Consider the following 26,302-nt stretch of genomic DNA (forward strand, 5'->3'; position numbering starts at 1 on the left):
CTTAAATCCAAAGAATAACGGTTTATAATGTTCCGATCCTAGCTGTTCTATTTTTTTTAGTTCAAGTCACTTACTAGTAGTATTCATATTTTTCCTATACTGAGAAATAACATCCTTTCCTGTGGTTCGGTGTTTCTTTTTGGGTTTTCAGTAATTCAATAACTTCTTATTCTAAGTCTCGATATCACGTTTTTGCTCCATTTCGATCACGATTTGTCTCCTCAACACTTTTGATTTTATTTTTCATATAGTGGTCGCAGGATTTTTCCCGTGAAAATGAAGGAGTCTGTAGTATGAAGGAGAATAGAAACTAAAACCATTTAGTTTCTTATTACCCCGAATTAGTACAATATCTTTTGTTCTATTTTTGTAACCTAGAGTAACAATTTTTTCGTTACTGTTTATTCTCTACTGTTCAAACTTTATGGACTTTTTTCCATTGATTTCTTCAAGTTTGTTTTCTTCTTAATATTAAGTTAAATTTGTCGCGTAGCTTTAGTCTATAAGTCTTTATGATTGTTTGGGTGGTCGGCGATTTTTTTATTCGGAAATATATTTTCCTTTTTCAGGTTGGTGTTACAGCTGCATGTACAATAAGAAAGCCAACATTTGTTTTATGCACAAGTGGTGTTGCTGTTGAACAGTGGCGTGCACAATTTAAATTATGGTCTACTATTGAAGATGGTCAAATCTTACGTTTTACTAGTGATGCAAAAGATCGTCCAAATATAAACTCACACATTTGTATCAGTACATATAGTATGATTGCACATTCAGCTAAGCGTTCATATGAAGCTGATCGTATGATGAATTGGATCAGAAGTCAAGAATGGGGACTTATGATTTTAGATGAAGTAAGATTTGTACAAACATATAATCAAATAACAATTATATATATATATATATATATATATATATATATATATGGTGGTAGTGTTTGAATTAACACACTATTACTTTAGATTAGGAAGGTTACATTGTACTCTTTTGTGATGTTTTATTGTTGATTCATATTACTTAATTAATGTGATGATTTCTTATCTAAGTTTTTTTATAATTTAAATGGTTCAGTATACCGTTCTGATTAGTTACTGACTTCTTCAACCAGTATGTCTGCGTTTTTTAAGCATACTTTATCTATTTTGATTTCAACCAGTCGGATTATATGATAGTTGTGATTGAAATAAGTTCATATAGTTTGGTGGTGACTTTACTGGCTCTGACAATAATTGACACAGGTTTTTTATCTCACGGGATACATCAATACGTTCAATGTTCGGCCCCCTTATTAATGAGTATCGGCTAGGATCAAATCTAGGTGAAGATAGAGTTCCTGATGATTGTCTCAAATTAACTTAACATAGAATAATATATTCTGATCATTTCATAACAGTAATTTATCCTCATATTTTTCTGGTGAAGTATGTCTATATTTTGTTCTAAGAAATTTTCTCGATCGTTATTTTGATTGTATGATCTTTTCATCAATCAATCAAAAGAAGTGATTTAAATTGTTTTGTAACGTAATCATCATAATTTTTTTTATTTCTCCCATTTAAATTTTGTTTCATTTCTTGTTAAGTCTGAAGCATAATATTACTAATCTATAACTTGTTCTTTTTCTTATGTCACGTTCCCCGACTGTTTCTGATTAAATCATTTCAACCTATTTGCTTCTCATCTTATTAATTTCTGTATTGATTGTACTAGGCTGGTTAGTGCTAGAGCTATTCAAGCTGATACACAGTTTTGTGTCGGGTTTTCATTATTGTTTCCGACTATTCAACTGCTTGGTTCCATTGGTTCAAATATGATTACTTCTAAATATTCTTTCTTCACATTTCATTGCGTATTACATCCGTCGGAGAATAAAATTATATTGTCTGTTGGAATTTCCTTTAGAGTTATTGCTTTGCTATATTTCTTTCCCTTTCCATTCGTTTATTTTGTAACTATTCCACTTTCTTCAGTGAAATTGGAAATAATACTGTTTCTTTTTTTGTCGCTTTTATGTACGATTGCTGCGCATTTTTATTTTCTGAAAATTTCTTTCTTATTTTGGTTGATTAGTTGTTTAACTTTATGGATGTAAAATATTAGTGACTCAATCGATTCGGTTCATTCAATTTTATTTCGATGTAATTGTCTAATTTTTGTAAATTTCTCGCATTTTACTTAATTGACTTAACACACAAATCATGTACTTTCAAGGATTACGTAACAGTTTATCATATTGATACGGACACGATATTTCCCTATATTTCATTACTTAATGTTAGGTTTTAATTTTTCGATAGATGAAAGTAAAAGGCTATAATATGATTGCTAATGAAACAAACTAACTACGTTAACACAATTTTTTTATCCCCGGGTAACTTATAGAAAGTTTTCATGGTCAATAATTGTCCTCAATATAATTTTTTTAAACACTTTAATGACTCACTTGTTCAGTGACCTGAAAACAAAATAATAATATTGTAGAATAAGCAGGGAAGTTCCGAAACAGAAACTATAATAAATTACTTTTAAACTAATTACAGTATTCTGATTTGTTTGAACTGAATGTAGTCAAGAGGAAAAATAAACAGTTAATATCATATATTATATAAACTGTTATAGTTAGAAGCATGAAGTTATTATGGTACTTAATAAATAATTTATAGTATCATCTCTTCAATTGGTTTGTTTAGATTAGAAAAGGCAAACGCATTTTCTTTTTATGGTTCTTGTTTTGTGAGCAAATCCGTTGCTTTGATTCTAGCAATCGTGTGAAAGTTGCTGGTTTAAAGTTTAATTAGACACTACTCTGAATAAAAACCCATAGGTTGTGTTGTAGTTTCATTAAGAATAGGATACATCTTTTGAATAAACCAAATCTATCTTCCCTGTTTAATTACTTGTACTTTATCATTTTATACGAAAAACAGCTGACCGCATAGTGTCACGATAAAATTCTGAGGTAAATACAACAGGTAACAGTTATCAGCCAATAAATAAATGAATAAGCGTAGTATTTATGAAATGGTATGATTTCAACATGAGAAAACCCAGTGAGATTGTGTTCTTTCATGAAGGCTAATTTGAGATTTGTGTAAATTGTAATTGGAAACTCAGAGAGAAGCACCACTGTCTCATCAAGACATGTGTATGTCGTTTCGGCTTACTGAGTTGCGTGATCTGGATAATCCAGGGGGTCCCAATGGATCGACAAATAACGGTTCATATAATAATGTCATATAATAAATTGCCTTTGTTCCTATTCAATCACGGGACCGGCAAGTAGTCCATCATATAATAACCGCTGGGTCGAAATTCGTACAACATATCCAAGCTACTGAAGCTATTTTTACGACTGAAATTTATTGAATTATAATCACTATACCAAAGCACAAATTATTAGACCAGGTACATATAAATAACTAGTCTTAATAGGATGGAACGTGCCTTCTTGATTCCACTGCTAACCACAATCTATCTATTCCATAAAACTTATGACAAAAGGATTATATCAGGGCAATCCTCACAGGATCCACATGTGCTGATAAAGACTGACCGAAATTCCATTGTGGATACCAACAATCACTTAACTTAAATCCTTTTTAGTAAAGATATATTCAGTTGAATAATTGAAAAATCTTCGGGGAAAAGAATTTTCTTTTCGATTATATTATATACCCAAGCTGTTTTATTAGAAGTTAATTCATGAACAAAGTAGTCTATTGAAAAATGTGAGGACCTCTATTGAAGTTCGAACCCGAAATAGTCTAATAAATCAGGAAAAACAATAGTCTTAACTTGATGTATGCTCAAGAATCTTGTAAACTCTGCAAATATTTGGAAATCATTTAAGGAGCTTATGAGCAAAATCGAGTTAGTGACAACACACAATCGATTCTCATTTTCTTAAAAATATTTAATTTAATTCTATAAAATTTATTTATGTATTTCACGCATATATGTTTGTAAATATATTTTGTGATATATGATGATTAAGAAAACGTTATTAAAATATTGTTTTCTGAGAATTCCACATTATCATTATTATTACCAAAGTTTGATTTAGTTAGAAAGAGAAAGCTACATTTCCGATATTATAGAAAACAGTTCACAGCTGATGAATCTCACAGTTAATAGTAAATTAACAAACTTTAGTAAAAGAATAGGTTTAAAACACTTGAATCGTTGTTTGTTTTTCAATCCTCAATTAAATTGACAATTTGATTTACAAAGAATAGTAATCACTAATTAGTAATAAGACAGTGATGCAATAAATGTAATCAAAGATAAATTCGTATCAGAATTAAGTGTAGTAATCTAGCCAGGATATGCAGGAATTTAAATATTTGCCAACTAAACAGCTGAGAACTGTTCAGAGCAATGAATAATAACAACAACTTATCTACTAAACACATGCTATTAAGTAAATTTCTGAATACTCCAACTATTCAATAAATCATATTATAAATAAATGTTCATTGGTTGTTTTCGGAAAAAAAAGAACTGATTGCTTAAATAATTAAGTTATTAAATACCCGGGGGTATTCTTATCACGAACCAGCTGTGGCTGAAGAACAATCAAAAGACTAGGTACCACCAGATAGCTGTTTCGTGCTTGATTTTAGGGCTCCTTATTAGTGAGTATTCACGAATTCACACATACTGGAACGCAGAGCATTCAGGTTGGCCTTAAAACAAATAAATATCTGTCAATAACCTAAGTAAATAATAATTGTATGCTTACTGACACTCAGTTTCGTAAGTGGTTTTCCAAATAACCAACGTAATCTAGGGAGTTAATCTCTTTGAAAGTGTTGCACTTTGTCACAAGTTGACTGAAATATGGAGCAATAAATTGCAAATCAGCTATCTAAATGTGTTGTATTCATTGCGGAAGAACCATAAATAATTGATCATTATTTCTGAAGTTTTCAAATAAAACATTGAATAAGGCATTATGCCAGTTGAATATATGTAGCTTAAACAATAGTTAAAACTGATTTTTCAGTAAAAACATCATATATATATATATATATATATATATATATATATATATATATATATAAGTTGCGAATTAATAGGGGGATGAATTTTATAATAAAATAATAAATAGAGCTAACATATTTTTGCTTGTACTATGATTGTCGACTGTACTTCCAAACTCCCCTCCAACTATTTCATCGAGATTTCTTGTTTCATATTATATCTCGTTTACTATTACAAGAAAATATGAGTTTTTACACAGTACATATCCTGCCAATCTATTCGGTTGGTAGAGTTTTGTTTCCTCTTTTATCCATACAAGCGTACCGCATAGTTACCAGACCCAATTAGCTACTGGATGAAATAAGTACTAGTAACTTGTACCTTGCCCACTCCTTATACGAACTTTGGCATGATTTCTTTTTCTTTTAGATAAGTTGTACTTTACAATGATTTGTGTTTTGTAGTTAAGTGTGGTTGAATTGGTTTCTTTGTTTATTGGATTGTTTGATCGTATATTAACGCTAACATTTATCGACAAGAAATATCTCGATAGTGCCTGATGGTCTAGTGTTTGTTAGCAGTAGTGTATTAGTTCATTGAACCTAATACAATGGGATATTTTCAAAACTTTGTTTCAAATTTTGTAGACAGTATACTCACAAATTTATATTCAATCAGTTCAAAACATCTCACTCATTAGTAGAATTTCCAACTAATTACAACCGTATCTGCGATAAACTTCATTTGTTTTCACTCATGAAATATGAATTTTATTGTTGTTACACTGTAAAATCCTCTAGAGTTCAATATTATCAAGTTTTGATCATAAGGCGTTTAAATCACAGTTGATTCTCTATCCAGCATAGTACATTACAAAATTTGTCTTATAGATTTAAACTAGTTGGACAGATAAATAGTTTGCCGAAATAATTTTCATCCTTTTTAGACATAAAAAACAAAAAGAAAGTCAAAAGCTTTGGAAACGTATTTCGTCCTAGTTTAAGACTTCTTATTCGTCCACATATTTTATGCAGGATCAACCTCAGGACTTTCAGGTATTATGGAAAATATGATAGAATACGAATAACGATTATCATTTCCTATCTCAATGGATTCGCGAACTAGGACAAAGTAACCGTCCAGTAGTCTTTTATATTATCAGTTGATTAAAACGTATTTCTAAACCGTAATTCAAACTGATTAAGGTCGTTCATCAACTGTTAAGCCATATCCTGTATCTGTTTTCCGCTATTTACAGTTAATTAAATAACTCACTTGGACGCTTAAGTATCTAATATTACTATAACGCTATTCAGTCTATCATTAACAGTCACGATAACTATCCTTTATAATATGATTCCCTGGAAATGTTTACAATCATCAAATAATATTTTATTCTCCTCTAACATTAATATTATTATCCCAGTTAATGAATATAGTTTACGGTTTCTATATCCTATAAAAAACATATTATGTTACTCATTAATGTGAAGTGTTTGTTGTTATGTAGATTGTTACTGATTAAGGTGGATAGTGAATGAACAACACTGTTTTTGTCACAGTAAATCTATCTTAACTTTACGATCATGCTATTTCAATGTAGAAGATTCAATCAATGCACTTTTCATTTCGTAGCAGTGAATAGAAGTTGGTGTGATTTCAAGCATTGGTAATGCTTCGCTTCTGACTAGTTAATGAAAAGGCTAATACAGAAGATTTAGGTAACTATGTTCAAACTATGTTGATATTATTTACATAAAGTCATTCATAACAAGGTAGAATGGAAATTAATAAAAATAACAAAATGCTTCTGTAGCGCTATTCACTATTTACAATCTTCATGGGTAGCTCACATAGTTACTCAAAGGAGCACAATCGTAATATGAATAAAATTAATTACTAGATACTGAACTTCTTAACTAAGTAGAGTTATTGATATCTTAGTCTGCAACGTTCTTGTATCTACGTGTTCTAGAATGTAACCAAGAAATATTTCTTCAATGCTCTGACAACCGAACTCGGAACTTTTTGTTTATCTTTTAATTTACTATGAATTACAAGATGTTTTCTCTTAGTTCATTATAAAAGTACTCCACTGTTTTCCATTAATTAACAACAACTGAAATTTGTTTAAATCAATTAAAGTTCATCGCAAATCACATGAATTATTTATCATTCAATTCACGTGAACTGAAAGTTAACAATGATGATGACATTAATACTTTTCTTCCAGGATCTAACAACCATTTATTATAATTAGTTTTGTTTCATCAAAATCTACCATTTTTAATCATTAAAAATCATCACACAGTGCTGACTAGTGTTAGAAACGGATGGAAGACAGTTGGGGGCAGCCAAACCAAAACGTGGCATCAGTTCATACAGTCACTAATTTCTGGTCTGAGCCATGTTGGTAGATGCAGACTACTTGGTTGGGGGTCGCGCGACTATCGTAACCAGTGGTTGGATACTCTGGGTGACGGCTCAGAATCTATCACAGTGGCGTCGGTGTGTACACTCTTTGTCTTCCCTTAAACTGTGAGGTTAAAATTATTTGATACTTTTCTTTTTTATGAACTAATTCTTTCTCCCTGTATCATATCCTTATATGCAATCATTTTTTATATATTACTACCATTGAAGTAACTGCATCTATGAATTTTGTGTTCATCTTGTTGTGCTAATGATGTATGGCGACTTGGACCGATGAATATATGTGACTGGTCCTACGCTGTAGTTGACCGACTGATCACATAACCTTTTAGTCAATTTACTTTTCGTTCAATATTCTTCATAGTTTTCCGAATCAATTCAAACTGCGTTTATAGTTTGTTGAAACAGACTAAATATAGACTGATTATAGGTAATCACAAATGGTATACTTATATGACATTCACAATGAACTTGTTGTTTGGATCATTTGACTCTTTAGTAGTAAATTGTAAATTCGTGCTCTACTCTGCCGAATTCGGTTGAAATAACAAAAATGATATAACTAGCACTCTCGAATGAAATGTGTGAATTGAAGTCAAATAAATCAATTAATGTATGTCTATTGAACAACATTCTATAGCTATTCACATAGACCAGTAAAACAATTTATTAAGAGTTTAGTTAAGTAAGTTACACTTTACATAATTTTAATTTTATTTCCTTGTTCATCACTAATCCATACTTACTGAAGTAAAGCAATATGATCAATTTAGTTAAATTAATCATTTAAACAACGAGGAAAGTTCTTTTCTCAAATCTAAATCTTCTAAGGTCTGACATCAAAACATTCAAATTTACCATATATATATATATATATATATATATATATATATATTAGCTGGTTCCCTTTCTTGTCTATTTTTATTGTTTTCTCTCAATCAAAAGCAACTTTTAACCTAGTTTCAACTAGTTCATTCATTATGCTTCATAAAGTTTCATTTCACCTCTCTTTTTTATAGTCCTATATATTCCTGGCTGTTTATCTTAGACTAACTGGGATATTTTGTTTATTTCGTTATGCTCGATGTGTTTATTCTATGTTGATTTCTCCTCCTTTTCGGTCTTTTTTTAAACACAGAATTTGGATTAGCTCCCAACCTCCTTCACTTCGCCAGTTTTACTAGATGAGATTAAATTATTTACTTGTTATCATAACCTATTTTTAATTCTATTTACTTGTTTATCTTGACTCTAATCCTTCTTTTTCTCCTCACTTTTGTCTTGAAAATTGTCGTTAGTTCTTTCTCCTTGTGTTTGATACTTGTTGTGTGTATGTGTGTATGTAATCTGTTCATGTTTAGCAACTTATGATGGACTAGTCACTTAAATTTTTAACTTTTTAAAAAGAAAATTAATCAACGAAGTTTGATATCCTGCATATATTTATTTACACATAATTTTTGTATCTTCTTATCGGGTGCAATCTATGTGTGTGTAGGGGGGGGAGAGTTATTAAAGTTAGTTGTTGTGTTTCGTTTATTTGTTGTTCTTATCTTTAATTCTCAGTGTAGATATCTAAATGACCTTGAACTTTATTTCCGTAAATTAAGCAAATATGTATTTATTAAAATTCATATTATAATATTGAATTTCTCACTAATGGTAGTTTTTGTTCTTGTGTGGACAAAATTTTTCGTTACTTGGTTGAGAAGTTAAACTATTTTCCCTTAATAAATAGAATTTCGTTATGATGTGGCTTTTTAGCTATCATAGTTGGAGTCATGACATGATAACGTTGACATGAAACGATACCAAAAATAAATCCCATATAGAGAGACAACAGACATTAAGTTTGGTGGATGTTAAGTATACGTTTTTCTGGTGAATGGACACAGACAAGTACAAAACAAATTTTCTGCTGTAACTTATTATAGTAATGTATAGATCAGCTTAGTGATTATTCAGGTCCTGTCTAAAGATTACTACGACTTTATTTGTATTTAAACTACCTACTGACATATGTATAAATTCATGAACTAAGTCTCTGCTAATAATCAGATTCCAGTGTCCTAACTATCTGCAAATCGAAACGTAAATGCAAAATCTAGTTTCATAACAAGTTCGTCAACTACTTTCGACAGGATGTTTGAAGGATGAATTTATGGATTCGCACTCAGCTCCACTCACATCTACTTTCATAACAAGAAACTTTAATATCTCAACGCTTATAGATTTGTTGTTCTGCGTATTTGGACTACAATCGTACATCTTAACAGTAAGAATGTTGTCATTAACGCAATTAAGACCATTTTAATTGCTAAACTTCATTCGTACAAGAATTATATTCATAAAGTTAGCGGCGAAAACTAGTTGTGGGGTATATTAGATAAATATGTTTGCGGCCCATAAGTTGTTGAATTTATTTCAATCAGGTATCTAAGTTAGCTCTCAATTTTAATCATTCTCACGACGTGAAAAAAGTAAACACTTTAAGAAACACATCATCGAATTATTCAATAAACAGTGATTAGTTGATTCGAGATTTATTCAATAATGTTGTAAAATTAATTATCGAATAGTTATTTCAGATATATAATATTTACAGAAAACCAAAAAGAAAATAAATTTCACTAGTCAGTTGCATATGAATGCTATCAAAAGGGGGTTTTGTGGAGATTTTAGTCATTTTTATAGTTGAAACCATGAGTCAATTGAAGCTAGACCACCATGGAAAACATGGAAGCATTGGACGGCTGTTTCGTCTTACTGTGTATAAATTCACAAAATGACCGTAGTGTTGATCTATGTCTATTTATATTGATTTTGCATGTGTATATTTCTTTCTTTCTGGTGGTTACATAAGTAATAAATTCTGTTGACGATACTACTTAACTGCATGGTAAATTGTGGCCTATGCTACTTATGTCGACAATCATAAGTAGTATGTATTACTAATCAAAAGTTGAATGGCTGGCAGAAGAAGGCTAAGAAGATCGAATTGAAGAAGGCAAAAAGAGGAATAGAAAGGAATTGTAAGTTGGAAGAATCAAACAGAATGCAAAGGTCAATTGATGAAAGATTTGCAAATGAAACATTTAGTGTATGATTCATATTTTACCAAGACATTCTGTAATTTCGTATAAAATATAAATTGGTTATCCTCACATGAGTATTCGTTCATCACAACATAATCACAAGCTCATTTTTTAAAAACTCTAAACACTCAGAGATCCTTATCCTTTGACACCTTTAACTAATTTAAAGCAAATATCACTGAGACGATTTATTAGTGACACTAAAGTAAAACCATGCAAGGTCACATCTATTGAGCGTAAATATTTGTTTTTAGTACTCTAGAGAAATTAGCGCAAAAGTAACAAAATGATAAGTAATAAGCGTGTTAGGCAAAAGTAAAGATTTTCCTGCGTGTGACTCGCAAAAGATCAATTAAAATCTACAAAAAAAGACATCCTTAGGAATTCAAGCGAATTTCAAGGATTTAAATATTGTGTACAACATTGCTCTATCGTACCTGCTAAAAATTCACAATGTGGCTGTGATAGCTTACATATTCAGTATGATATAATGCTGAGTAACAAAAATACTTCATGTTATATGTTTTTCATGATCTGATTCAAGATGATGAAGAAAAATTTTCATACTACGTATTATGTATTTCTTATTTTACATGAATTAAAATTACAATAGAATAATGTTTTACACTTTATTCGTTTTAATTTACGTTAGGTCCACACAATTCCAGCTAAAATGTTTCGTCGTGTTTTAACCCTAGTGCAAGCACATTGTAAACTTGGTTTAACAGCAACATTAGTTCGTGAAGATGATAAAATAACCGATTTGAATTTTTTAATTGGACCTAAATTATATGAAGCCAATTGGTTAGAATTACAACAACGTGGTTTTATTGCACGTGTTCAATGCGCAGAAGTATGGTGTCCTGTTACACCTGAATTTTATAGAGAATATTTAAATGTAAGTTATTAGTTCACTTATGATATAGATTCTCTGTGTTGTATTACTTTTTATTCAGCCTCCTATTCATAGCTCAACACTAACATATCATTTTATATCTGAATATACAAAACTAATCAAATGTTGGTGAGTAAAATAACATAATAATAGTAGTTATGATTGGTGAAAGTATAGTTTGAATTTTTGTTTGTTTTCAACTCTAATTATCCGATTGTTTTAAAAATTCAACCAAATTAGTAGTGGGGCTGTAGTTCATTAATGGCATTATATACTGATCACGTTCCATCAAAAAGAAACCTAGCTTGGAAATCTGAGCCATTGACTCCTTAATAAGTGTTTAAAAGACGTTGTGCTCTTTGTCTGATCTGAAGACTGTGGATGTATATTACCAAAGAGTCTTAATTTAGAAGAAAGAAAGATCTATCCCATACTTTTAAAAATCTATCCCCAAGATAATCTAGTAATAACATAAGCGTTTAATCTTCCGCTCTATATAGTAGTAGTCAGTTCCGTGACTTGTGTATCGAACGTTTTCCCCCGTTAAAATTTTCATTTTGTCTTTGCTTTCGAGAAATGTTTTCTTCTTATTCTCACTAAACAAAACATAACCTGAACTTGTATAAGGTACGGGGTATCATTATTGAGGTCACACTCTCCAAAAATTCATCATAGAACATTTGAAGCGATATCTTTAATAATAACTATTCTGAGTGGCACTGTCCGTCAGTCACAATTAAAGGATTTTTTGTTAATGACTTGGTCCGTTTATTTTAGATATGCAAGTTTATGTTATGATAAAGTTGTGGTACACTCTGTTCATCATTCACTAAGAAGTACAATTAAGAACCAAACAAATGAGCGGAAACTTTATTATACATTTATAAAGTAGACTATATTAAGTTAACATAGAACAGTGAAAACTAAATTCAACAATCGTAACGCATCATTCGAACAGAATACTTTTTTAAATTCTGGTTTTCAATTCGAATGAAACAATTCACCAGTATTTTATAATTCCAGTTAACCATATTATTCGGAAAACCAATAAATGCTTATTCTTCCAAAATAGCGGACATTCACCAAATTATTTTACCGGATTGGAATTATTCAACTGTATCATTATTATTGTTACTATTACTATAATGATAGTATCGTTACTTGTCATATAACACTAACAATGTTATTTCTGTATCCTTGTTTCATACTAATATAATCCACATATTACCATTTTGCTGAATAATTTTATTCAAAGATACATCATTTTTGAAAAAAGAATATAGATTTATTACTAGATATAAATGTTAAATTATATTTATAAATTGTATATCAATTTCTACTCACTAGTAGTAGGAGTGGTATTAGCAACAGCAACTCCCAGTGGACTTCATACACAAGGACACGATTTTCCTCTTTTTTTTGATAAATTAGACAGAATTTTTAAATGGTTTGCTGTCATCACGATTCAGTGAGCTTACAAGATTCATTTATAATTGAAATTACAGGCGTTCGATAAAAATCACCCATACACAAGGTTGAATATTCAAGTTACTTGGAAAATTCAGACTAAAAGTTAATAATGAGAACTGTTTCGAATGAGTTACACATCTTTCTCCCGCTTTTAAGTGCTTTCAATTTTATTTATTACAGAATATAAGATGTTCACATTTGTATGTACTTATGTTTTAATGTACATTGTGTAAATGAATTATCCGACTAATCCAACTAAACACATACATTCACTTATTAATCAGTTTGTTTACTCTCACTTATCGCAAAAGGAAAATCAAGGTTTTTAATGTTGTTCAAATGTAGTTTATTTAAAGCTTTTTAGCAGAAATTCATTAAAGTGTTTATTTTATTATTATAATAGGCTTTAGGCAAAACTCATTTAATGTTTGTGGAATGATATAAAAGGGACTATTCTCGGTTAACCCGAATCTTTTATTATTATTATGAAGGTGAAAAATGCCATAAATATCGAATTTCTCTTACTTATCAATTTCATATCATTCCCCGTTGTATGATATTACGTAGAATGGCAATTACTGTATCATTCTTTGTAAAAGAAGCATGTATCATAGTTTTGTTACGTATTCTTATAAACTTGAAGTATTATTTTTAACGTGCAAGGGTGTGTGGTTGTAAAACATAACTTTGTATGATTGACAATTACCTACTTACGCCTGTTACCCCCAATGGGGCATAGGCCGCCGACCAGCATTCTCTAACCCACTCTGTCCTGGGTCTTCCTTTCTAGTCCTATCCAATTTTTGTCCACTCTTCTCATGTTCGTCTCCATTTCTTGGAGTAATGTGTTCTTTAGTCTTCCTCTTCTCCTTTGGCCTTCAGGATTGCAAGTGAAGGCTTGCCTTGTGACGTAGTTGGGTGCTTTCCTCAATGTTTGTGACAATTACTGAGGATATAACATAAAATATCCAGTTACTGCTTTGTCTGATCTCTATAGAGCTGTACTTTACTGAATTCAGGCAGTTGACTCTCAGCTGATCCATAATAAGCGTAAGTATTGTTGTTTGTTCGTATAGAATAGTTAGAACTTACAACTCGACACATTACTAAATAGACACTCGATTAAATAATTAATTTCGTGTATGATTCCTTCGGTAGACTTACTGCAACTTAAAGTGAATACTTATGACTCAATAAGATTAGGCTTGTAATCCAGTTTTCTTATTGTTATCACAATATTAAGCGATAGTTTTCTCCTGATACGAACTTCGCATTAATTTTCAACTCAAAATGTTAAAAATCGGGAGAGGAGAAAATCGTTTAACAAATAAATAACTTTTAACTTTTCAGTAAAAAACGACGTAGTAATGGATTCAAAGAAAAGGGGTTACTAATTTGATTGAATTTATTATATGTTAAATACAGCGAAACTTTGACTACACAGTTGATTGGTTAAGTAAATAGTGGTGTCAAGGTGCGTGATTTCAAAACACATCTTAAAATTGATAAATCAATAAGACAGGAGAGTGAATATACTCGACAGTTCATACCTTAATTTCTTTGAAACTGCTTAATATGCAGTCATGAAAACATCACCCTAATCGTAGAGCATTGAAAATACATTAGTTGGCATGTAATCTATATGTTTAGAACAGTCATATTGGATTTTCGAGAGTACATTAAAATCCCTTTATTTACTACCTTGCTTTTATGTTGTGTGCGTCTTTTTTAAAGTTCTAATTGAGCCTACAAAGTTGAGTGATTTATTCATCTTCTTCCAAACTTCAGTCAATGATTATAATCCTGAAAGTCATAGATACTTTGGTCATTACATTCATATTGTCTTATTCGGCTTTGTAGAATATACCATAGCCACCTCTAACGTTTATATTGGAGGTTAGAATAGTGGATCATCCTCACCCTTTACAATATTCAACGTAATATTTACTAAGAAATCGTAACTTATAAAATCGACTAAATCACCAATATTAGTAGTGGCTTACCGATGATATTAAAGAACATTTTTATAATGAAGAGATCTAATCTGGTAACTGAATTACATGAATTTGAGGATCAAGAGCTCATATGTTGAACAAAGTTTATAATGCATACTGCTGATGTGTCAGAAAGTGAGATAAACCATCAAACTGTATCTAAATTTTAATCGTGTTTTCGATTAATTTATCCATTGTTTATGCAAGTAAAAATATTTAGTAGTTATATATATATATATGCATGGCATTGTAACGAGTATTTATATTGTGTATACTTCGCCAGTTTATTTCTGTTTCTTCATTATTTCTGAATCCGTTTCATTTCAACAATAATTTTTTATCATACTGTACGCGACTTCGTTGACAATTATTAAGGCTTTTTAAGATATTCCTGATGAGTATTCAACATTAACTACATTCCCGGTATTTTGCTTTATTGAACATAACGCTCCTCTGTTATTGTATTCATTGAATTATTGTGATTAACAAACATATAATTGATTATCGCTGTAAAAGATAGCATATATTCAAAGCATTACAAAACATATTAAAATTCATGCCTGTTCCATAAGTGAGTGGCTACCTCGGTCAAAAGTTAGGTGAATAATATGTTGGCGTTTGAAGCGAATGGTACTGGGTTCGAATCCTAAAGTGAAGATCAACTCGTATGCAGGGACATCCAGCTGATTCCTGAACTCGATGAAAAGTGTGTTCCGGAGCTCAATACTAGCTGCATTTCGTCTGTAGGATCTCTCTGTGTTTGTACAACTTTAAGAATAAATTCACTAGAAAGAGATCTCACTTAACTACTTTTGATTGTTTCAATCAAAGTGATCACGTCAAGTTATTCACTATAGAGTCCAAGTACTTCTTATGTCATTAATCCTCAGATGACTCCAGGCTTGAACCCTGATGTATAAAGAGACATTTATAAATCTCACTCGTTTAGTATTTTCTGTTTTTTTAGTTATTTTTCAAATCATGTCGATTAGTGATATAAAAGCACGCTAAGTAGCCCTCTAGTCATTTAATTTAATACAAATCCATCAACTCTACTTTTTGAGTCAGCTGTTTTAAACAAGAGATTTCGTAATTGGAAGTTGTATTGATGATAGATCTGTTTAATCATCTTTTTTGTGAAGAATTACAATGTCCTAACTATTTCTCTCTGTCGTGTTTTGTATAATTTTATGGATAAAATGAAACAAAAGTAATAAAAACAGTACATTTATTATGATTATTATTGTCAGATGAAAAGTATGAAAAAATTATTATTGACTGCTATGAACCCGAACAAATTTCGTGTTTGTGAATATCTTATACGTTATCATGAGCGTAGAAATGATAAAATTATTATATTCTCTGATAATGTATTTGCATTAAAATACTACGCAACAAAAATGGGACGTCCGTTTTTATACGGTCCAACTGGTCAAGCGGAACGTATGCAAATATTACAAAATTTTCAACATAATCCTAATGTAAGTTGTTCTATTTGAACAGTTATTTAATTAATCATCTAATAATTAATTTTCATAATTAAACCTGTATTTATTATTTTCTGTTTGGAGTAATTTACCATCCCGTTAATTTCCTCTTCCCTCATATATATATATATATATATATATATATATATATATATATATATAATTCCGAGATAGATTATTCCTACTCACCTTTTTTCATGTTGATGAACAACAAGCTTTTCAAATTGTCGTGGTGAATTAAATCCTCTGTTTCATTGAGATAACGAACTGATCAATATTAAACCATCATTGAAAATATGGAAGCACTAGATGGGCGTTTCGTTCTAGTATGGGACTCCTTAGCAGTGAGCATCCACTATCCTACCTCCATAATCCCATACTGATAAATCCTTTGTTTTCATTGTAGAACTCAGTACTGTTTTGAATGCTTTCATGAGTTTAAGAAATCTACGTTTTTTTAAATGATACATAACTTAGATACTAGGAGTTCTATAATCTTTCTGATTATATAGTTTAATCATTAAGCTGGTCTAACTAAATATTGGTTCTTAGGTTAAAATTAAATCACACCTATTTTAGCTTGCCCGTATTTGATTGATTAGTTAGATCATAATAATCACAATCGGACTACTGAATACATATAAATGTTTCGTAAAAAATATAGCACACGACATTCAACAGCTTGATGGTTAAAACTTAATTACTGGCAACCATCAAATTATGCCATTTAATGGTTTGATTCATATGGAGCTCGACTATACTTTTTTATATCATTCATGTTCGCTCACTGTTCAACTAATCACGGTATAGTGTTTCTTATTGTTATCGTACAATCGTTTTTTCATAAGAATATTTATTAATCGTATGTTAGAAAAATTTATCCTTGTATATATGTGTGTGTATAGTTCGATTGTATTCTGTGATTGACTTAAAATGGGTGCCACTGAACGTATTTATGTGCTACAATAGTCATACTGGCGCCAAGAATAAAGTCAAAAAAGATAAAATGTAATACATTTTCTATAATTTATTTATGCACATGAGAAGAATGTTTCTTAAGTTGTTTTACTTTCTATTAGTAGGGTTCAACGTCTATTCGATTTAATACTTTTTGCTTAAAAAATTTAATTAATATCCTCAAAATTAACTAGTATGTATTTTACTTAATATAAACTTAAATTTTGTTCTATATATTTACTCAAACAGGTTCCGGCAATATTCGTTTCTAAAGTTGCTGACAATTCATTTGATTTGCCTGAGGCAACAGTTCTCATACAGATCAGTGCTCATGGAGGTAGTCGTCGGCAAGAAGCTCAACGTTTAGGACGTATTTTAAGAGCAAAAAGAGGCATGGATGCTGAGGCTTACAATGCATTTTTCTATTCTTTAGTCTCTCAAGACACTATGGAAATGCAATATGCTTTAAAACGTCAACGTTTCTTAGTAAATCAAGGATATTCTTATAAAGTAATTTACAATATTCTTAGTAAATTGATATTTATTTGTTCATCACAATTATTCCTCAATTTATGTATGTTAGGGAACTCCTCCATGATTTTTGAAGCTTACTTTTTAAATAAGGTGCGAATCATTAGATCTAACACTAGAAAAATTCTCACTAGTTTATAAAACTTATTTATTTACTCAACAACCGATAGATTAAATTATGTTAATGTAAAGCTTGTATGGGACATCTAACAACCCTAGACTGTTAGAAACAAGGCAGAAAATACGTCTTGGTTTGTCACTCTTAAAGCTTTGACTGAAATATCATGTGCATAAGGTAATAAAGCAACATCAAAGTCTCCATTCTTTTGCTAACTTAGCTTCTCAAAAACTTATATACTCCATCTGTTCTTCATTTCCATCACTAGTTTGGTTGGAAGATTGCTTCAACTACGACGGATGTAAATTATGTGTACTTAGCCATTCCTTCCATTCCATTGATATTCGTTTATACTTTTAGAAATTACTCCTAGTAATTACAGGGAATAAATTAAAAACTCCGTAATAAGGTTTTTAAGACAATTTCCAGGAGTAGATCAGGATGAAGACATTGATGAATTGTGTGGCCTTATATGTTATATAGCTCAACATCATGATAATACAAAAAATTAGAATTTCGCCAAAAGCTTGGTAGGAATATAAATACATTGTACAAAATGCATGAAAATCAAGAACATTACGTGATTTAGTGACATTCACACCAGACTTTTCCATTGGACATGTCGCCTTGTATAATAAAATTGTGACGGTTAAAAAGTGATTAACGATACTATCCGTATTTTCTAGTATTTTCTGCTTGCAGCAATTTATTCAAGATAAGAATCCTAGGCGTTCAATTTATCACAGCTTTGAGTAACGATATGTATCTAAATGATAGTGGTAATATGAAATTCTTGATACAAGTGAATCAATATATGTATTCACATTATGCGACTTATTTGTTCTGTGCGTTCTGAATGCTAATAATAATAATAAACAGTATTTTCAAAAGTTTATTTATCACTCTATAACACACCTGAATGACTGCTCAATGTCTCTGTTTATTTCTTATTTTATAACATATTTATGTAAACGTAACCGTTAGTGAAATACAGGTGTGTGTTATTTTTCAAGTACTATTTCAGAAAATGGATATTAAGTCAGCCTTCGATCCATATTATTGCTGGTTTTGTTTTTAATTTTCACATTATTGATGTAGAAATTGCTCTGGATTGTGAACAGATATTGTAACTAATCCTAGGATCTGAGAGCAGAAGAATCTATTTATAAGTGAACTACACATACTATATATGTAATACTCATTTCCTAAGTTGTAATATATTCATATTCGTTTCTTGTATCAAAGAAGAAATTTAGGTCAGTTTCCATCATCCAAATGATAACTCCTAGAAAATGAAGTCCGGAATGCACTGTGATCTAATCATATTAATATGATTAATAACTGAAACGAGCGAGGAAGAAACTAAATCGTGAAACTTTTCGTTTTATTTTCACTAGGGGTAACTGAAATTTATTGGGAGAAGGGATTTTTCAAACTTCATATATATATATATATATATATATATACGGAGAGAGAAGCTGGAAAGGTAATAGCTTATCAACTTCCAATATAGGAAATACATTCGCTTTCAAAGAGAGGAAAACTCTTTCACCATTATTGTAAAAGCAAACTATTCTTATGTTTCAGACTCGTTTGTCTCTCATCTACCACAAAACTTTTTAACAGTCATTATAGGCAAATAAAAAAATAAAGACAATCTAAACTGTACGTAGGGATATATAATTATGCTGAATCTTGTAGTTAACATTAAAATCTTTATCTTGTTTATTCGTCTTTAACAACCATCACTTTTAAATATCACTTTCTTATCAACAAAAGCATCTGTTTTGAAGACTGTATAATCTTATTGATAAGATTTTTTTATCTCTAGGATGGCTGGTCGAACTGGAATGAATAAATCTTGGTTATAACATGCAACTCAGTTTTCCTAAAATTTGAGTGTTCGAACTACTGAACCACTTTATTCTATTGTTAACTCCTCAAATATATAACAAAACAATCCCACGTAAACTTAATTGAATAGGATATTAAGGGAAACGTTTCACCATTAATTAACACTTATTTCTATGACTTCAAATTATATGCTGAGTACTATCTGAATAAAAACGGCACAAGATTGATTAGTTAATTAGGTTGATAAACATGTTCATTTTCATAGTTTATCTTTGTGTGTATGTTTTATTCCCCCTGAAGTCGATATATGGATATATGAAATTAATTAAATAGTGACATACTTATTGAAGCTTTTCTTCCGTTGTTTACTGACTAAATATTTACCCTTTTTATACATATGTATTTAATATCAGGCTGTCCAAAAATAATTTTTGTTTCCTTCACTTGTTCTCTACAAACATTTTTACATGTCGACCTTGATTTATTTATTTACTTGTTTATCGAGGAATGCCTAAGATGAATTCAGCAATTATAACTTCTGTAATAAATGATAATGCCGAAGAGGAAGAGTAGGTAGAGGAGGTAGAAAACGAAGTTAACGATAAAGTCGTTTTTTTATGATAATAATTTAATTTCTTTATTCAGTCCAAACAATCTTAAGATGATGACTGAGTGAGTCAGTAGATTTTGTAGTCATACAGTATTTATTTATTTTGTTAATGTTTCGCATATATATATATATATATATATATATATATATATATATAAAGCATTTAACTTGTGGCCAGTGTTTTTGAATGTTGTTCCATTTACTGAAAATGAAACAGTTAGAGATTAACATAGATCTCCCTGTAAACTGTATACGTCATTGCAAATTGTTGTCCAGTTCATTCCTCCATAATTCATATGAGGTTTTTAGAGAGTTGAGTTTTATTTGTTAGGTCACAGATATGTATTCCAGTCATTTAAAAATTGGACATTTTATTAGTATAGTATTTTTTAAAGAAAAATATACTAAAAGTAAGATGGCTTTCAGTATCTTAGTATTGTTTGGAGAGAAACATTGGTGTTGACTACATTAACTTCTTACTTCACAGACTTAAACTCTTTCATATAACTTGTAGAAATCACCAAAGAGTATTCATGCATCCACGTCCAACTTACGTGTAGGATTTATTGAATAACGTTATAGTCCATAATTGCCTCAACCATTTTTGCCATTTTGCTGTTAAACACAGGTTATCTCAAGGTCAATCTTTGTTTTATTATTGAATTGCACTCATTGTTTTTTTCAGTATGCACTTTGAATTTTAAAAATTATGAGATGATAATACATATCAACAACCTGCTGATGCTTATTTTCTTTTCTCTCTTTAGGTTATAACAAGACTAGCAGGAATGGAGACTGAGTCGTTGAAATTGAGTACAAAACAAGAACAAGCGGAGTTATTAAATCGGGTATTAGCTAGTACAGATGAAGATGCTATGGAAGAGAAATTACCAGCTGATCCAGATAGTTTTAATTATACAAACATTTCTACAGGCATATCTGGTTTGATTCGTAAATCTAGTAAAATGTCCAGTTTGTCTGGCGCAGATGACGCTATTTATGTTGATACTAGCTCATCTGCTGCAAGGAAAGACAAATTGAAAGAAAGGCATCCATTATTCCGTTTATTCAGAAGATAGATACTTTGTTTTGTATTGATGTTGACTATGGTTTAGTCTTTCATTTTGAAATCTGATTGTTGAAAAGATATTTCAATAATAGATTATTGTATTTTACTTCTCGTGCCTGATTATAACATCATATTGGTTATCATTTGTTAAGTGCTTTTCCTCGTTTAACTTTCTAAGGCGTTTCCTTTAACCATCATGTTCTCATCTATTAAGTTGTATGTATTACTTGGCTGACATTGTAGTGGAGTTTGAGCATTCATGAGATCATGTGAATTATTTAGTTCGATAAATCTAGGTTTTATTCTTGTCCAATTATTCGGTTATGTACTGTATTCACTAAAATATGTTACATTGAGTGCTGTCTAAGCAATGTAGTGTGATCTTCCACGTACAATCGCTAAAGGATATATAAGTACTGTGATTTCTAGGATTACTTTGTTGAAATACTGAATGCTGTCACTTGTGGGTTTTGCATCATTTTCTAGATTTGGTACACTTGTCTTATTCGATGAGGGCAGATTTATTGAGTGTATGTTTCGTATAAAAAGGTGAGATATTTATTTGCTTTTTCCACCTTAGACTGACTAAAATGAACTTTTGGACTTTTACTATTGCTCCTACTTGTTTTAACTAAATATGTAGGTAATGTTAGCTTTGTAGTCAACTTTATATCTGGAAAATCTTTTAACGTTTTCTGCTTTCCAGTCGAATAGTAACTATACCCTTCACATGTTAAGAATATTTGTTCACCTAAAAAGTGGGTTTCTATTTATAAGTCCAAATCTCCAAAGGGAAGATACTCATATGACAAAACGCACTTGCTTTAAACAAGATTCTTATCGACAGGTAGCCCTATTAATAGATAAAACAATTATTCCATTAGTGGATATGAACCACAGAGGGACAACTCAGTCCATACAGGATCAACGTGAAGTCAGGCTTTCATCGCATTCACTAGCATTCCGTTTGTTTGAAGAGAGATTCTCAGTTTTCTGGGTACCTCAACTTTCATATTTTTCTTCGACTCTAAGTACCACGACTGACATAACAACTCCTTCATACTTTCTTACGTTAGAACGCTTTTATTTTCATCATCGTACTGCTTGTGGACAACAAATTTTCAAACCACAAGTATCACCTACTCTATATTGATGCTGGTCTTGTTAGTCCTAACAAGCACAACTGTTTAAATTTCGTTGGTCAACAAGAATGTTTTGAAGATATCTGTTACAACCCTTGCACTATGCAACGTTAGAGACTAACGCTTATCGGGCAGCGCGCTACGTGTATTTTGCCGTGCCTAGTAGTCATGAATTGTGGTAACTGGAAGGCCTGCATAAGTACTGCGGCCGTGGTTCAACACAGAATACAGTGAGCACTCAAAATCGATGTTATGAAAGCTGGCTCAGACTGCTACAGTAGCTTCAGCAATCGTAAAAAGCTTCTATAGCCAAACTTGTCACTCTAGGATTTGTCTATGACTAGATTTAGCGTTGCTTGAAGAACAACTCTTGAATTAAGTGGAACAAGCCGGAAGGAGCTCTTATGCTACCCCAAAGACTTTCGCTAAACTTCTTAAAAAAACACCACACACGAAAAAGAAATTATCAATAAGGACAACCCCGCAAAGAGATTTGGTCCATAGAAAACACTTTAATGTGAAAGTATGGAAGATATGTCTAGTGATTAGTGAATTCGAGACTTACATTCGCCTGCATAATTACTGGCAGTAAATTCTGCGGTGGGATATCATGGTAATAATTAAATAGATCGATTCTTCAAACTCTTACTCAGTAAAATCTCTTAGGTTCCTGGACGTTAAAATTCATCAGTCAATCTTACAGATGCGTTTCGACAGATAATAGACAAACATTTTTGGGATCATGAGTCAATTGAAGCTAGACCACCATGGAAAACCTGGAAGCACTGTACGGCCGTTTCGTCCTTTTTTAGGACTCCCCATGATCTCGTAGTGACCTACTTTTGTGACAAGAACATGATTGGTATAATGGAAACAATTATTATTATAACCAATTGCACCAGTGGTTGTTTTACTGTAGTTGTTTGTTTAACTGTACCAAAGACACTTTCCCTTCCGTTGCCTGTGACCTTGCACGAACTCGCTTATGCTCGGCAGTTCCGTCCGTAAACTTTGGCACGTCTCGGTATTCTTTCGATACCACGAGGTCGCCAACAAATATATCTTAATTGGACCATCAACAGACTTCTGGTTTTCGGCCTACGCGGGGATCCAGATCGATAGCTGGCTTGCAATCTCCTTGTAGTGGTGATCGTAGTCAATCGGGACCCGACGCCATCTACAATCTAAACTATTAAAATTAATATAATATCCACAAGAAACCCTTCTAATATTAATCAACATATGCTCACTAGTGACTGGCTTCAAGAGGTATTTTCTGGAGTTCTGGTGAGAAGTAACCAGTGGAGTTCAACCAGGCCCGTTGTGAGATAGTAACTCACTGAAGACAACCGTAGATGTGTCACTCGATTTGTTGAAGTTAGACATTAACACTGTCGGATGCCGGCTCAGCGGTCTAGAGCTTAGTCGTTCGCGTGTGAGACTGATGGGTCCTGGGTTCACATCCCGCGAGATGGGATCGTGGATGTGCACTGCTGAGGAGACCCACAATCGGACAAACCGGCCATCCAGTGCTTCCAGGTTTTCCATGATGGTCTAGCTTCAATTGACTCATGATGTCAACTATTAAAGTTACTATGATATCCACAAAAACCCTTTCTGATATTAAACACTTTCGGGTTGACAGTAGTGTATAAACGTAAGAGACTCCGCTACGGCAAATATTTAATCAATCTGCTATTGGTTACTTTTGACGTGCACAAACTCCCTCAAGAATGAAATCAATTGATGACAGAAATATTTCAGGTACAAGTGAAAAAATAGTCTTAAACCCACCTCAGCGAAAGCTGCTATGAATTTGTGTAGCCAAGAAAAAACGTTCTTGATAAAGTGAAGAGGAGAACAGTTGTTCTGTCTCATAAGGAAACCCTGAAAAATAAAGATGCTTATTCAAAGGGCCAGGTTTCAATACTGTTATGATTTGTATGCGCATATTGTCAAAAAACGATGACCTGATCAGCTCACTGTTGTCTTAATCTTTCGAAATTAATATACTAAACAAACTTAACTGGGAAATCTTAGTCACTTTATGCCAACCATTCAATGATACCGAGATGAATTTATTTCACTTTAGTACTGGAAGACTGCAGAACCTGAAAATTACTTTGTAACTGAAGTTCGGAAACAACAATGGTCGCAAAACTCTATAGAAAAACATCAAAATTCTTAGTTTTCAATCTTGCACTGCTAAAGTGTAGATAGTTTGTTATTGTTAACAACAAAATTCCTGAAGCCAGTAAAGAATACTCAAGGGACTGAACAAAGCCTCGAATTCCACGTCAGTCTATCACTAGACTGATAGGTTAACTGGATTTTCTATTGTTTTCAACACATCTCTCCATTCTGAACGTTATAATATTTCGATTAACCTTCATGAAACCATACAAATCCCTTGAAGAAACTACTCAGGCAAGAGGTTTTAATCGTGAGAAAAAGCGACCCGTGTAGAATGGCGATAACTTTCATTTCCATGTTCCTGGGCAGTGATAGCTTTATCTGGGGGTCAACTCAAGATTACCCAAACATGAATGCGTACTTTTGGTGCATTTGCAGCTGAAAAAGCCGAAATGTATTTCGTGAACTATCACCAGAGGAGTTTAGACAGTGTTCCATAGCTAGAGCAATCAACTAAGGAAGAAGGTTGAAGACTATCAAGTCCACCCAGTATTGTATGTTGTCTCTGCTGTTCCAAAGTTTCCGATAATGTAAGACCAGAGCAATAACCACGCAGGGACGTTAGGATGTCCTTGGAACTAATTCATTGGCATGTCCTTAGAACAAATAAATAGACAACCACCTGTTGAGGTCATTAGGACGATTAGAAGTGAGACACTGAGCTGATCTTATTGCTTACTGACTTACGCCTGTTACCCTCATGGAGGAGCATAGAAGGACCGTCAGCATTCTCCAACCAACTCCGCCCTGGACAATCATCCACAGTTGTTATTCATCCTTCTAATGTCTGCTTCCGATTCTCGGCGCAGTGTGTTCTTTGGCCTTATTCTTTTCCGTTTCCCTTCAGGATTCCAAGTTAGCACTTGCCTAGTGATGCAGTTTTATGATTACTTTAATGTGTGCCCTATCCACTCCCAGCATCTTTTCCTAATTTCCCCTTCAGCTCGAAGCTGGTTTGTTCTCTCCCATAGTGGGCTGTTGCTGATATCCGGCCAACGAACATTAAGTATCTTACGTAGACAATTGTTTAGAAATACTTGTACTTCTCTGATGATGGTTGTGGTAATACATGCAAGTTTCAGCTCCGTACACTAGAACTGCCTTGACGTTCGTATTGAAGATTAGTTGTTTTGAGTTACATACGCACTTCAACTGTAGGAATGCGGCCCTCACTTTGCCAATCCTCACCTTCATGTCTACATTAGATCCTCTACGCTCATCGATGATGCTACCCAGATACATGAATGTTTCCACTTCTTCTAGAGTTCCTTCATCAAGTGTGATTGGGTTGCTTTCCACGTGTTGTATTTGAGGATCTTTCTTCTTCCCTTGTGTATGCTGACGCCTACTGATCCAAAGGCTTCTGCTGTGCTGTCTGTCTTGACCTGAGTTTGTTGTTGTGTATAGGATAGAATGACCAGGTCAATTGCGAAGTCCAAATCATCTAGTAGCATCCAACCTGTCCACTTTA

General features: G+C 32.1%; 1 protein-coding gene across 1 annotated transcript in view; it reads left to right on the plus strand.

Annotated features, from left to right (window-relative positions):
• Smp_165580 (putative rad25/xp-B DNA repair helicase) overlaps positions 1-17,986 on the plus strand; it is a gene marked incomplete at both ends in the record, with an annotated part of 29,100 nt that extends 11,114 nt beyond the window's left edge. Inside the window, 4 exons of the mRNA XM_018788803.1 lie at positions 570-854; positions 11,164-11,409; positions 16,121-16,351; positions 17,564-17,986. Of these exons, the coding sequence (XP_018654309.1) occupies positions 570-854; positions 11,164-11,409; positions 16,121-16,351; positions 17,564-17,986 (1,185 nt within the window). The remainder of the gene's footprint in view (positions 1-569; positions 855-11,163; positions 11,410-16,120; positions 16,352-17,563) is intronic.
• Positions 17,987-26,302: the final 8,316 nt, after the last annotated feature.

Source organism: Schistosoma mansoni, chromosome W (genome assembly GCF_000237925.1).
Source record: "Schistosoma mansoni strain Puerto Rico chromosome W, complete genome".
Classification (NCBI taxonomy): Eukaryota; Metazoa; Platyhelminthes; class Trematoda; order Strigeidida; family Schistosomatidae; genus Schistosoma; species Schistosoma mansoni.